Raw genomic sequence first — 14781 nt, forward strand, 5'->3', positions numbered from 1 at the left:
TTCCCTCTGATTTGTGCCTGGAAAAATCCAGTCTCCATATGATAAATCCTTTGTATATGAGGTGAGTGCTCAAGGGAGAGAAAGGGGTGTGAGTCATTTCAGAAATCAAATTGCTTTTCTCAGGGTCACTGCAAGTTTCTATGTTAGAAGTAGGTGTGTGCGCTGTGTGCCAAGTCTGCTGACGGCTCAGACAGGGAAAGGTAATGGCCTCGGTGTGTGTGTTTCATGTCCAGTGCCAGAAATTACACGCACGGTGTCCGGGAACACGGTGGAGTATGCTCTGACCAATCTGGAGCCCGCCACGGAATACACGCTGAGGATCTTTGCAGAGAAAGGGCCCCAGAAGAGCTCAACCATCACGACCAAGTTCACAACAGGTACAGGACACCCAGAGCTGGAAGATGCCCACCCACACCCTCTGTCTTAAACAGGATCCCTCTCCAACTCTTCCTTCTCAAGTCAGGTCCTTGCAACTTGATGACATCAGCATCAGCTAAATTCACCAGTGCCCACTCAATTAAGACCTCAAGAAACACGCCATTTCCTTTCGAACTGAAATGACCTTGTTCTCCCCAAGGACTAGGAAATGATTTTAAAAGAGGGCTTTTTAAGTGGAAAACCAGTCCCCACTGGCCCTAATGCCAGTATTTAATGATCCATGTTCTAGGCAGGAAATATTTTTAAAAGAAAGATTTTTCAGGCAAGTTTTCCTAGATGTCCATTGGGTTTTTATACATTGAGATCTTTTTACAAACTGCAGCAAACAGGAAAATGAAGGAAATGCCCTCTGAGTAGGGGTGAGCGCCAATACCAGCATCCATCTGTCCTCTTATTTAGAAACAGGGTGAGGGGGGGCGTGTAATTATGTTCACAGCTGTGTCTTTCTCCCCAAATCCAACCAAGGCCCAGCAAGACTATGTTGGGATCAGGGAATTGTTGCCTGTAGGATGAGATGAATCACAGAGAATTTATGTCTTTGGAGGTCGCATGGCTCAAACTCCTCATTCACAGATGGGGAAACACTCTGCCCAAGGTCATATAGGTCAATGGTAGGGAAAGGACCTGAACTCAGGCCTCCTGATACCAAGCTGGGATTTTTGTCTACACTCGCTGACTTATTTGATATTAAATGTCTTATCTTCTCCAGACCTCGATTCTCCAAGAGACTTGACTGCTACTGAGGTTCAGTCGGAAACTGCCCTCCTCACCTGGCGACCTCCCCGGGCGTCTGTCACCGGTTACCTATTGGTGTATGAATCCGTGGATGGTACAGTCAAGGTATCTAGAAGTATATAAACAACTCGCCAGTGCTGCTCGAAACATTTACACGATCCTCCAAGTAGGGAAGAATTATCTGGGTGTGTTTCTCTACCCAGTGCATCTGGGGAGCTGAAGAAAAATTAACAGGGACTGGACGCCATGCCAGACCTTCTGAATCATATGCTCCAGCCTCTCTCATTTTAACCAGACTCCAGTTTTGATAACCAGCCAAGGTCGAGAACACTGCTCACAAGACTTGAGGACATTTTAGGAGCTGGACTCTTTGTCCTTTAATGTTTTATTGTACAAAGGCCAACAGCTTTTCTGCATCTTTGCCATATATATTATCTCACAGTTGGCATCATTCCATTATATATTGAAATATATATCACCACGTTCTTATGACATCAACTGTTAGTACTGTTTATAGAAATTGTTAATGCTATTTATATTCTCTACCCATGAACTTTTCTTCTTTTACTTTTTAATTTGAAATAACTTTAACCTTTCACACAAGTGAAAGAGATTTTCTAAACTTTACCTTCTAAAGTTGTTATTGAATTTTTAATTTCAGGCATCATACTTTATATTTCCAAGATCTTTTACTTATTGTCTGCACATCTACCTTTTTCTAGCATCTTGTTTGTATCTTGTGTGTCATCTTTTCTTTATCTCTAAGAATATATGTTATTGGTATTTTTTTCTACAACCTGCATAGTGGTTTTTTTTTTTTTTTCAAGTTTTTCTTTTCTGTTTCACTACTGCTGTTTGGTTTGATTTGGGTCTTCATCTTTCATGTTGGAGACTTCTGCCCAATGCCCAATAGTCCTTTTGTACCTGAGCCAAGAATGAAATAGCTGACAAGGAGTTCCTATTGCATAGACAGAGCCTGTCAACTAGGGGGTCATCGTAGGGTGAGTCGGCAAGTAAGCAGCAGTTTTACTGGGGGACTTTCAAGTATCAGTACTGTAAGCCTTTTCTTGAGCTAACCAGTCTCCCTGGAGGATCTTCCAACCCCTTCAAACCAGGCTGCCAGGAGCCCAGCTGGAGAAGGAGCCCGGGCTCCCACTGGGTACAACCTTCACTTCTTCACTTCTTTCCAGTGTAGCACCTCAGCCTCTCCCACAGCTGGACCTGGTGGATTTGAATCCAGAGTCTCCTCTCTGGCTCAGCCTCTCCAGAGAGTGAACTTCAGCCTTCCCTCTGGACTGGGAAGGACAGTCCATCAGATTGTTGAGGGATGGGGAGAGCTGGGGATCTCTTTCTTATACAAAGCTTTTAAACAAATCTTAGTTCATCCCTGCCCCACACTGGCCTTCAAAGGCATCTTTGCTTTTGTACACATTCCATTCCTGATCTTGCCGGGCTCTGTGGCATTCATCAACCAGCCTCTGGCTCTGCTCACTTAGTTAATTAGCAACCAGCTTTCTCCACTCTGCCCCCTCTGTTGTCACTCCACCACACACTTTCCATCTATCAAGATTCAGTTGAGATTGCATGCTTGTTTCTGTCTCCTCTGCCATTTCTCCCACCTTTGTGGGTTTATACTTTATATCCCATTACTCTCATTTTAGTGGGTATCAAAAGCAAATAGACATAAACTGCACGTCCAATCCACTATGCTTAACCAGAAGTGGACACGCATTGCTAGTTACTGTCATGGCCATTCCTGGAGTTGGTATAACAATGAATTAACTCAGTGTGTGAATGGAGGCAAGTCCTTTTCACATCTGTAAAATGAGTGCATTGGACTCACCAATCTCTGAGGTCCCTTCCAGGTCAGGCATTCTAGGATTCAGTGTTTACCTGAAGTCATGAGTCTCATTTCGAGTTGCCTTAATTGTCTAGAAAACAACTTTGTACAGCAGCCTAGAGTGCTGCTACGTAATTGTATCCTCAAGTAATTTAATAAGCCCAGCTTTGTACCTGATCCTTCCTCCACAAACCAGAGCTGGGGGCCACACAAAGGTCACTGGGTCACTGGTATCAAATAGGCGCTCACCTCGGTTTACTTTATCCTGTCCAATCCCCAGCTTTCTATGTTTCACTCAAGAAAATCAACCTGGTGTAGGAGGAAAGAGTCCTGGACAGGGTGTTGGGTGACAAGATGCAAGACCACCTTCTGCCACCAACAAATTATGGAGTGAATGCAAGTCTTTGGGCTTCCCTGAAACTCAACCCCCAGCCCCCTACTGGAAAAATCAGGATAACATCACCTGCCCAGTTCTGAGGATGGGAGAGAACCTGCCAGGGGCCTCCACACTGACTCATTACTGCCTAAACCCAGTCGGCTGTGTTTGCTGGCTGTAGAGAGCACTGTTGTGTTTGGTTTACTAGGAATGCAGGCTGAATTCCAATCCCAGAAACCAAGGTCATCTGCTAAAAAGAGATCCCACAGGCATTGGAATCTAGAAAGAGGATTTGAAAAGAAAGAGGATCTCCTGCAAACTGGAACTGACCCCCTCCGGGCAGCAGCACAGTGACCAGCCACAAACTACAAGCGTGGGGAGTTAGACAGGTCTCCCAGCAGCTGCACACAGCTGCCTCCCCTGGACGTCTCTGTTCTAGAAAAGAGACATGCTGGGCAGCTCAAGCCTTCATCATGCCGTGCCTACTGAGCTGTTATAATGGTATTCTGTGCATCACAGTCATCTGGGGAGATTCTGAAATACACACCTGTCCAGGCCCCACTTCTGGCTCTTACAATCCAGTCAGCCTGGGATGGGCTGAGGCATTGTATTATTTAAAGCTTCCCTGAGGGCTGTGCAGACGAGCCTTATTTAGGGACCACTGACTTAACTGGTCTCAAAGTCTAAACTTTTTGTCCTTTGCGTGATTCATCTTGCCACCAGATTAAGCTGGGGTCATGCCATTCACTTTCTCAAAAATCTTTCAGGAATCTCCATTCCTTATAATGAAAAACTTCAAATCTTATAGTCTGGCATTAAAGACCCTTTGTAATGTGGTCTTTGCCAACCTCCTCCACTGCTCCCCCAACTGAAGTATCGTTGAGATAGGTCATTGCCTCCTCGTATTACTTGAACTTGCTCTGCCCTTTCTGGCCCCAGGACCTTTGCTCATGTTGTCCTCTCCCCATCTCTGACATCCCAGAAATGACCATGGAGGCAGACACAGAGTGAGACTCAGTGGATTCTTGTTGAATGACTAAATGAATGGATGGCTGAATAAATGAATTCATCATCTATACCCTGAGGATTTATGTGACCAAAGGCTATTATATTCTTTCTTCTACCCTTAGGAAGTCATTTTGGGTCCAGACACAACCTCCTACAGCCTGGCAGAGCTGAGCCCATCCACCCACTACACAGTCAAGATCCAGGCCATGAACGGTCCCCTGAGGAGCAAGCTGGTGCAGACCTTCTTTACCACGGGTAAGGGGCTTTGGGAACAACCAGGCCTTGAGATTAAATTCTATGAGACTGAATCAACACTGCACTTCTCCTCTGACTGGTACTTTACATTTTTCCATCAAATCTCTGAAAAGGATCAATTCCCTGCCACCACCTGAAACCCCAAAGAATGTGGGGCAGGAGGTCACAGGCCTTGTGGTGAAAAGGAAGGAGGGCCAGTGGTGAGAACACCTGGATTCAATCCCCATCTCCACCACTGGCTCTGTGTAATTTAGGAAAGTTACTTCCATTCTACAAGCCTCAGTTTCTTCATCTATACAATGGGATTAAAAACCATCCCTTCCTCACAAGGACCTTGGGAGGGTCCTGGTGTTGTGTTTGAACTACTGGCCCAGTGTGTGGCCCATTGTCGGGACTTCATATAAGCTCCGTGTCCCTCCTTCAGCATGTCAGTATTTACAAAGCCTGTCCATACTCAAAATCACAAGGAGTCCTCCCACCAAGCTGGTGTGGCAGGCCAGGATTATCATGCCCTGTTTTCTGGTGGGGGAAACAGAGACTCCCAGAGACTAAATGATCTGCTCAAGGCTACATCTTGAGTTAGAGCCAGAGCTGGGCTCAGGGGTTCCAGGACCAGGGAGCCTCCCCCTGTATCCTGCCACTGGGTGTCCTCTGCAGATGGCAAATGTGCAAGTTGTTCCACTGGTGAATAAGAGGAAGCATCTGTGTATCCCAGAGTGCTGAGAGTGTAACAGGTTTACCCCAGCGCTGCCTCCTGCCCCTCACACATCACTTAGTCACTCCACACACACCTGCTGAGGGAGGTACAGAGACAAAGGAACCTCTTAGCCGGATCTCATGCTGGGTGCTGGGAGCACAAAAATACGAGCGTGCCCAAGATGCTCTCAGGCTAGGGCCATGAAATAAACAAGGAAACAGCTAATGATACAACCTCAGGTGAAGATAAAGTGTAGTGAGGAGATCAGATCAGAAAAAGGAACTGCTATGACCATGAGTGCTCCTACCCACCGGCTAAGCACAGCCCCGTGATCGTCCATTTCTACCAAGTTTTTAATATTTTGCATCACAATATTGCACTTGGAAATTCCCAAGCATTCTTGTTTTCCCCCATTAAGATTCCCAGACTCAGAGCAGTTAAATGACTTCTCCAGGGTCCCAAGGCAAGGAAGTGGCAAGTGCAGGACTGGCACCCTTGTCTTTGGTCTCAGAATCCTCTGAAGAGACTGAGATGCACCCAGCCTGATACAGTACCCTTGTCCACAGCCAGCCACCCACTAGGAGCTAGAGACCCAGTCATCCTGGCCAGTACCTGGTGTTCCTCAGGTGTTGCCTGGCTGCTCCAGGTATATCAAGGTCAACCTGATACTCGCCCCTCCAGCAGCTCAGCTCTCCTCCACTGATGTCATTGGCGGCTTCCATCAATAGAAGAGACTGAGATGGGCCCCTTATATCCATCACTTCTAAGCCTCGTTGCACCTCCACAAAATAGGATTATCCCCATCTTGCACATGAGGGAACAGAGCCTTAGCAAGTTTAAGTTGCTTGCCCATAGGCATCTAGCCAATAAACAATTGAGCTGCAATTTGAAAGCTCTGACACCAGACCTCCTGCTCTGAGAGAGTTACTCTTTCTCCTTATCCCACAGTTGGACTCCTCTACCCATTCCCCAGGGACTGCTCCCAAGCCATGCTGAATGGAGACACGACCTCTGGCCTCTACACCATTTATCTGAATGGTGATAAGGCCCAGCCGCTGGAAGTCTTCTGTGACATGACCTCTGATGGGGGTGGATGGATAGTGAGTATCACGGAAATGGAATCCAGAGCTCTCAGGCCTGGGGGAGGGGAGCTGAGGGTGAAAGGCGGAGCGGGGAGGGGTGGAGGTCCCTCCCATGCACTGTGACCCCAATGTGCATGAGGTGTCGCAAGATAGGACCTGACACACGGAGACACTCAGGAACTTTGTTATCTCTTAAACAAAGGAATGGGAGAGAAGCTGGAGATGAAAAACAGGCAAAAATAATGTTCTTGTAATTTATCTCCTCAAACAAGTCTGTGATGTATAAAATTGACAGTGGTCAGCAAATCTATTACGTATATTAATTAGCACTTACTATCTACCAGGCACTGCGCTAAGAATTTTACATGAATTATTTCAATCCTGTTATCATACAAGCTGGGTAGTATTTTTTTTTAACTCATAGACTTTATTTTTTAGAGCAGTTTTAGGTTCACAACAATATTGAGCAGAAAGTACAGCCTTCTCATATACCCCCTGACCCCACAGGCACAGCCCTCCCCACTGTCAACATCCCGCACCAGAGTGGTGCATTTGTTACAAGTGATGAATCTACATTGACACATCATCATCACCCAAAGCTGGGTATTTTTAATCCCTATTTTTCAGGGGAGAACACCAAGGCTCAGAGAGAGGAGGTGACCTGCCCAGAGTCACGTGGCAAATTAGTGACAGAGAGAGCTGGGGACTGGTGTTTTTCCCATGGTCTGATGTTTCTTCCTCCCAGAAAGATGCCTTCTCTTTCCTTCTTAAGTGCACTCAGATTCATGATTATGTTTATAGGTGTTCCTGAGACGCAAAAATGGGCGTGAGGAGTTCTACCGTGACTGGAGGGCCTATGCTACTGGGTTTGGGGACCGCAGAGAAGAATTCTGGCTTGGTAATGCAGCCCTGTGTGTTTGTGTCCAAAATGCCCATTTCTGCCCTCCTTGTCATTTGTCCTAACCCTCCGCGACCTGTGAAAGAGAAATGGATCAGGAGGAAACAATAGCTCTGGTGGTAGACCCAGAATTCCAACTTCTCAATAGAAAGACTTTAAATTCTCTGGGTCAATGAAAATAAAAATCTGATCAAGGGAGAGCCAAGAGCCAGACCTTAAGAACTAACCTAGCCTTAAGTCATTCACTGAACCATTTATAGAATCATCCTCACTGATACCGTTAACTGCTTCCATCCTGGGCTGACATAGGTACCTTGGAGCCATAACCTCTAAGCCTCCTAGCATCCCCACAAGATACAAATCCCCATCTTGACATGGGAAAACAGAGCCTCAAAGAGGTTATGTTGTGTGCCCATTGGCATCTAGCCTATAAGCAGCTGAGCTGCAATTTGAAATCTCCCAAGCCAACCCTACAATGCCATCATCCATCCATCCATGCAAGGCACACTTTCCAACCACCTACCTGCAAAGGGCACTGTCCTGTGCACCAGTGCCTGGGCCTGTGTCTGTCCCATGACCATCCATCGCCTTTCACTTGTAAGGACGTTTATTGTTTAAAAAGTGCTTTCTCCACCTTATCTCCTTTGATCTTCACAATACACTAAGAGGTGGGCGGGCAACCTGATTTTACCTGAGGCTCAGAAACATCGTATATTTTGCCTGGTGTTGCACCAGCAAGGAGGAGTCCAAGCTGCAAGCCCGGGTCTGCGCCACGCAGACCTCTCTAGAGTACACCCAGCCGCTGCTCTTAGAGGGTGGAGTAGAAATGATGGCCCCAGTCACTTGTGCCTCTTCAGCAACCTTGCCTGTCATCCACAGGGCTGGACAACCTGAACAAAATCACATCCCAAGGGCAGTACGAGCTCCGGGTAGACCTGCGGGACCACGGGAAGTCAGCCTATGCCGTCTACGACAGGTTCAGCGTGGGCGATGCCAAGACGCGCTACAAGCTGAAGGTGGAAGGGTACAGCGGGACGGCAGGTACAGCACAGCCGCACTGCCAGCCTCTGAACCCACAAAACCCTTCTTGTTCCTCGACCCATCATTCCTTCCTTCCTGAATCCATCCATTTATGGGATCAGCAGATACCTGAGTTCCTACTGGGTGCTAATCCAGAGGATCTGCCATTGAACAGAATCGGGCAGACATCTGGGTCATGGAAACAGAGCAGGTTGGGAATCAGGACAATCAGGACCTACTTGTAGCTACTCTTGCTCAAAAAAATATGTCTTTTTCTTATCCATTTTTAGATATCTGTTTTAGACTGAGAGAAAAACGGTCTCTCAGGGGCCTTAATACTCATCTGACCCAGTGCCTCTCAATGTATTACGTGCGTGTGACCCACTGGGGATCCTGCGAATGCGCAGGTGCTGACACAGCACATCTGGGGTGGAGTCAAGATTATGCATTTCTTATAAGCTCCCTGGTGATGTCACTGTGGGTGGTGTCGCTGGTCTGTGGGTCGCACTTTGACTAGCAGACAATCCGCTCCATCACTCAGCTGCTTGAATCTCTTCTTAGACATCTCTGCCCCATGCCCATCCAGCCTCAGCCTGCATGGCCCCGTGACCAGAAGCTCACTAGCTCTCAATGGTCCTATCATTCCTTGTCTGGCACATAACCTAGTTTAGGTCTTCAAGATTTCTTTGACTTGCAATGGCCTTTGTGTGGTATTCTGGCTCCACCTTAGAGGAGAAATAAATAAGGAAATGATATGCATTCAGGCCGACTGGGAAGCATCCTCTTTTGCAAATATTTCAAATGCATCACCCCCATTTAGCTCTCACAAAAATCATTCCAGGAAGATATTGCTGTTATTCAGATGAGGAAACTGAGGCTCTGAAAAGTTTGGTAATTTGCCCAAGGTGAAACAACTCATGGAAGGCAGGCCCAGGGTGCAGGCCTGGCTGAGACAGACAGTCTTGGTAACAAGGCAGGATCAAGCCTGAGAGTGTGACCACCCGTGCCACCCATGCCCACTTTGGGGTGCCTTTCAGTTATGTTTCCCAAAACAGAAGAGACAGATGCTATGGTACATTTTTAACCTCTCTGAGCCCTGAAAGAAAACGTTCATAAAAGTGAAAGTCTCCAGTCTTCCAAAAGCCAGGCTCGTCTAAGGAGGGACCGAGCTCTTTCGAGATCAGTCTGGTGGTAATGAAAAGACAGACCCAGGGGCAAAAATTGTTTTCGTTCTTGCATCCCTCAAAGAATTCTGACATTTTGTTACCTGCCAGTAAATACCTCTTTTGTTGAGATGGCTTCAGGCAGGAAGGATGTTATTACACAGTAAGCAAAGGCAGGAGCAGCAGGAATGTGGCCTCGACCCGTCTCTGTCTGTAATTCCGAGGAGAGAATGAGCCATAATATGTCTCTTCAGTAAGATAAGCCTTGTAAGGCTGTGTTCTCCTGTGTGCATTGGTGGCGGCCAGCCTTCCACAGCAGAGCATCTCATTCCATCAATATCTACCTGCCATCCTCAGTCAACAAGGCACCTGAGTCCCTTTGACAACTGTTCAAAATATCAGGGTAGAAGGCCTCAGCAACTTGAAATTTTTATGCATAAGATTGGCCAGGATTGGGAGTGAGGGGGACACAGAAAGAAATGGCACTTAAATGCTCCTAGAATTCAATATATTAAATTACAAACTAAACACTCAAATAGCACTATATATAAATGGGCTTCTTGTCTTAGAATCAGAAAACACTGGTCCCATAGACACTTTGGCAAATAACTACACGATACACAGGCTACCTGGTGACATCTAATATCTGAAGAGTTTGATTATAAGTATGGCTCTGAAGACTTGAATTTTGGGGAAAAGCACGCCATTATTAAATGCAGATTTCTTACCTTACTCTGTGAGCTCCTTTGTGGAAAGGAAATGCAAAATAACATCATAAAAATAATGACAATCATAACTATTTGCACACGACTCTACCTTCATATCCATTGTCCCAGCAGCACTCTGAGGTGGGGAGAATCAACGTGCTAGTTCCATTTTGCAGATGAGGAAACTGAGGCTCAGAAAGAGGCTTGACTTGTTCAAGGTCACAGCTAGGGATTGAAAGAGGTGGGACTTGAAGCTGGACCCTCCAAAGCCACCTGCAACCTTCTTTCTACCACATTATGCTGGGTCTATCAAAAATGAGTCCTTGGGGCGACACTCATGTCCCATCCAGGCCTGTGTCTGATCCTAATTCTGGGTCCAATATTCAAAGCTGGCCCACCCCAGGATCTTCTCTGTTGTCACCCCTGGTTCTCTGCCCTTCATGGCCCACAGGAAACTCCAGGTGGGATTTCTCAGTCCATGCTTTCTCTCTCTCCCAGGTGACTCTATGGCTTATCACAATGGAAGGCCCTTCTCCACCTACGACAAGGACATGGACTCAGCCATCACCAACTGTGCCCTCTCCTACAAGGGGGCTTTCTGGTATAAGAACTGTCACCGTGTCAACTTGATGGGGAGATATGGGGACAATAACCACAGTCAGGTGAGCGGTCTGTGAGGGCCCAGGACAGGGCTAGGGAAGCTGGTTGAGGGTGATGGGCGGGCAAGTCGACCCCTCTTTCCTGGCTGAGAGTAGGAGGCAGGAACCACAGATAGATGACAACACATTTTTTCTCAGTACAACAAGGAGAAATCTCAGTGACACTGCAGGTCAGGCAATTCATAGAAACAGCACATGTTAACCCATGAAGGCCTGGGGGAACCACTGGTCAAGTGAATTCCAAACACATATAGCTTTTCTTAGATAAAATCTTTGTCCAAACCCCAAAAGGAAAGCAGATAAAAGTGGAGGCCTTCACCTGGGTAATGCAGGCCCAGAGCGCTGCCTCCTCACCACAGCCTGGAGGCACCTCCAGAGCCCCAAGGACACCTTGGAACGAAGACCACAGCTTTAAGTCTCTTCTTTTTATGAATCATGAGACTGAGGCCCAGATAAAGGTGACTTCCTTGAGGTCACAGAGTGCAGTTGGGGGGCAGAGCCGTATCTCCCCACATCCGGCCCTCGGCGTTTCTCTGTGCCGCACAGGATGCTGTAACACAATTTGTGCAATCACAGAAACAGACTTTTGAGATCCTCGTTAGAAATAGGTGAGCAAGAACAAGTCCAGTCATCTACCTTAAGCCGAGCCCTGCTGCACTAGCACATGCCAGAACAGTGAACAAAGCCAGGTGGGCCCGGCTGCTTAATCATGATGGAGCCCCTGCTGGTCCCTTCTCAGAGGCTGCCCCCACCTCAGAGAGGAGGGATAGGTATTCACACACAGCCACCCAGACCAATCCCCGGAACTCAGGGATTCCTACCGGGTCCGCTCCCTGGGATCCCAGGGGCTTTGTCAAAAGGCAAAGGCCCAAATCCCACCCTACGGCCCAGGGATTCGGATTCAGGTGGGATGCCGCATCTCGTCATTTTCCTTATTTGTACTTTATTTATTGCTGAGGTATTTTATCGTTGTCAGATTTTTTTTGACCTGCTGTTCTTCCCTATTAGTAATTTTCATACAGATGTTTATGCCTGAGTTAACTGCTAGCAAATGATCATTGTCACTTTAAAGGTAGCCCTGACGTCGACATAATTGCTAACACTCTCCAGGGCACTCTCAGCTTCTCTACCCCATGTGCTTGTCACCTGTACCCTGCGAGGGGACCAGGACGTGGCTTTTCATGCCTGTTTTACAGAGGAGGCGGGAGTTGGAGGAAACTTCTTGACACTGGTCCTGTGTTTTTCCATCTTATTGTGTTGCCTCAATTACACCTCCCCTCTGAGTGTTATTGGATGGCCTTTATTGCCTTGTCCCCTAATACTGGTGTAGTACAAAATCCTTCTGAAAAAACAAAGCTGCACGTCAAAAGGAAACTTCTTTTTCCATCCTTCTATCCAATTTTGGAAGAAGAAGGAGGTGACGTAAAAGGTCACAAAGCAGTTATGGGAGTTTGGTCCCAACTCTGGCTCTGCTCCGGCGCTGTGTGGCCTCTGTGAAGTGACTTTCCCTCTCTGGTTTCAGTCTCCACCATAGTACAAGGAGGGCTTTCTCCCAGCTCTATCAGAAGAAAACAAGGGCAGAGGAAAGCAGCACAGGACCAGGCTGTCAGGCTGCACTGCCTCATCATAAATGTGTAATTACACGTTTGCCCATGAAATGAGCCAGCCATTCTCAAATCCCACCTCCCTGTCCCTCAGAGATTGCCTGATATCAGTGAATGGCAAAAAATTAGAATTGGATCAAGTGTCTCTATTTTTTCCCTCATTTCACCAGTCATTACCTTCTCCACAGACATGTCCCCTCACAGCCCAATGCAGCTTAAAGAGAAGAGGGGTCAGTGCACAGGGCAGTGGCTCCTAGGAGCATTCTCTGAAGCTGACGACCCCACCAGTGGGATAAGGGTCCATGTGGGACTCGATGGGCAGACTACCGCCTGTAGACTCTGCTAAAGAGTCGACATGGGACTAGGAAGCCCAGACACAAATATAATCTTTTCTTGAGGAAAATCTTTGGCCAAAATTCCAAGAATATTTCTCCCTACTTGAGATTAGGGAAGTAATATTTACGGAGCACCTATGGTATGCCAAGCACTGTAATGGTTCCTTTACGAGCTCATTTAATCTTCATAGCATACTTTCAAGGTTGGCATTATCAGACCTTAAGGAAAAAAAAGAAAAAAGATAGTGAAACTGAGGCCCAGGAAGGCTTGATAACTTGTTCAAAACCATTTATCTCTCAAGTAAGAACGCTAATATTTGACCCTGTATGTCAGGTTGCAAAACTTGTGTTCCACCTATGTTCTGTCTGCCATTCCATACAAACCTCTGTTAAAACACTCCATAAGAATCCTGTAAATTATAGACTTCCCTGCATGTAGCTACACAATTCTGTAACCTCCAATCATGACCTGAATTCCTTTGGCACCTATTCCCAATGATGCCAAGTTTCACCAGCCGCCATTTTGTTTCAAGATGGCAGATCAAAGCTCAATGCAAACTCAGGTGACTTCTGACTAAAGTAAAAAAATCAAGTTACATTCAGCCAGCCCCTTTGAAAGTTTTCACTACACAGTTCAATAAACAGATAGGCAAGAGACAGCTGTGAACTACCAAATGGTCAACTTGAAACAGAGCTCATTTTTTTCCATCAACTAAACAGCAATGGTCAGTGAACACCTCGTCAAATAGAAACCAAGCTGAAGGTCTTCTCTTTTTTACAGGGCGTTAACTGGTTCCACTGGAAAGGCCACGAATATTCAATCCAGTTTGCTGAGATGAAGCTGAGACCCAGCAACTTCCGAAATCTCGAAGGCAGGCGCAAACGGGGGTAAATTCCAGGGATAACTGGGTGAGAGAGAAGTAGGGCCCAGAGAAAGAAAAGAGTTTTACCAAAGCATCGATACAATCAATCCAACCATGAAGCCACCACCTGGGCATTTGGCAGGAGTTAAAGTTGACCATGGATCATCGGGGCCAAAGGCAGCAACACCAGCCTCGCCCATCTGCGATTACTTCCTTCGCACCAAAGACAACAGTTTCCAACCTGTTTCCGTTTTGTTGTTTGAATCAGCAAAAAAATCTTCCAGTGACAGCATCACAATGGTTTTCCTTCTCTTGGGTGGCTCTGGGAATGGGAGAGGGGTAGGCTGTACAGTGGTAGTTTTAGAACCAGCTGTATTTTACACAAAGCTGTATAATTAATTATCGTTATTTTTGTTAGCAGTGTTTCAATGTGTGTCATTGGAAGCCATCCCTTTTTTACATTTCATACAACAGAAACCAGAAAGCAATACTGTTTCGATTTTAAGGATATGATTAATATTATTAATATAATAATAATGATGATGATGAAAACTAAGGATTTTTAAAGAGATCTTCCTCTCCCAAACACATCTGGACAGTACCTGATTGTATTTGTTTTTTTAATAAAAGCACAAGTACTTTTAAATTTGGCTGTTTTTTGTCTTGCATTGTTGAACCTGAATTCCACCAAGGCCACTGTATCTGAACAGAGGGAAGAACGTCGGAAGAGAAAGGTTAAGGAGGGATGGCGGTCCAGTGGAAGGGGAGGAAAGGCAGACTAAAGGCTGGGAGGGAGGAACTCCTCTTTTGAACAAAGTTGAACAAGGTTGGAAAAAGCTTACAACTTAAGATTCAGCTTCTTGATTGACATTTCCAAGACTAATCGTTTATGGTTTAAAAGATGTTTTTACACCCATTTTTTAGTGTAATCTCCTAACAATTCTATGACTTAGATGAGGTGACAATTGTTATCGTGAACAGGTTAAAATCCCCAGAGGCACACCTCCTGAGTTCAGATCTCAGCTCCACCATTCCCAAGTTCCCCAAGCTCTCCGTGCCTCAGTTTCCTCATCAGTAAAGTGGGGTTATTTGCACTTCTTA

The 14781-nt window shown here is 46.3% G+C and overlaps 1 protein-coding gene across 1 annotated transcript in view; it reads left to right on the forward strand.

Moving 5' to 3' along the window:
* TNC (tenascin C) overlaps nt 1-14310 on the forward strand; it is a 91802-nt gene extending 77492 nt beyond the window's left edge. Inside the window, exons 20-27 of the mRNA XM_087419211.1 lie at nt 234-377; nt 1148-1278; nt 4520-4652; nt 6298-6449; nt 7233-7329; nt 8209-8370; nt 10718-10881; nt 13599-14310. Of these exons, the coding sequence (XP_087275337.1) occupies nt 234-377; nt 1148-1278; nt 4520-4652; nt 6298-6449; nt 7233-7329; nt 8209-8370; nt 10718-10881; nt 13599-13709 (1094 nt within the window). The 3' untranslated portion in view covers nt 13710-14310. The remainder of the gene's footprint in view (nt 1-233; nt 378-1147; nt 1279-4519; nt 4653-6297; nt 6450-7232; nt 7330-8208; nt 8371-10717; nt 10882-13598) is intronic.
* The last annotated feature ends 471 nt before the right edge of the window (nt 14311-14781 follow it).

This window comes from Ceratotherium simum, chromosome 29, assembly GCF_057802395.1.
Source record: "Ceratotherium simum simum isolate JZ-2026a chromosome 29, ASM5780239v1, whole genome shotgun sequence".
Taxonomy (NCBI): Eukaryota; Metazoa; Chordata; class Mammalia; order Perissodactyla; family Rhinocerotidae; genus Ceratotherium; species Ceratotherium simum.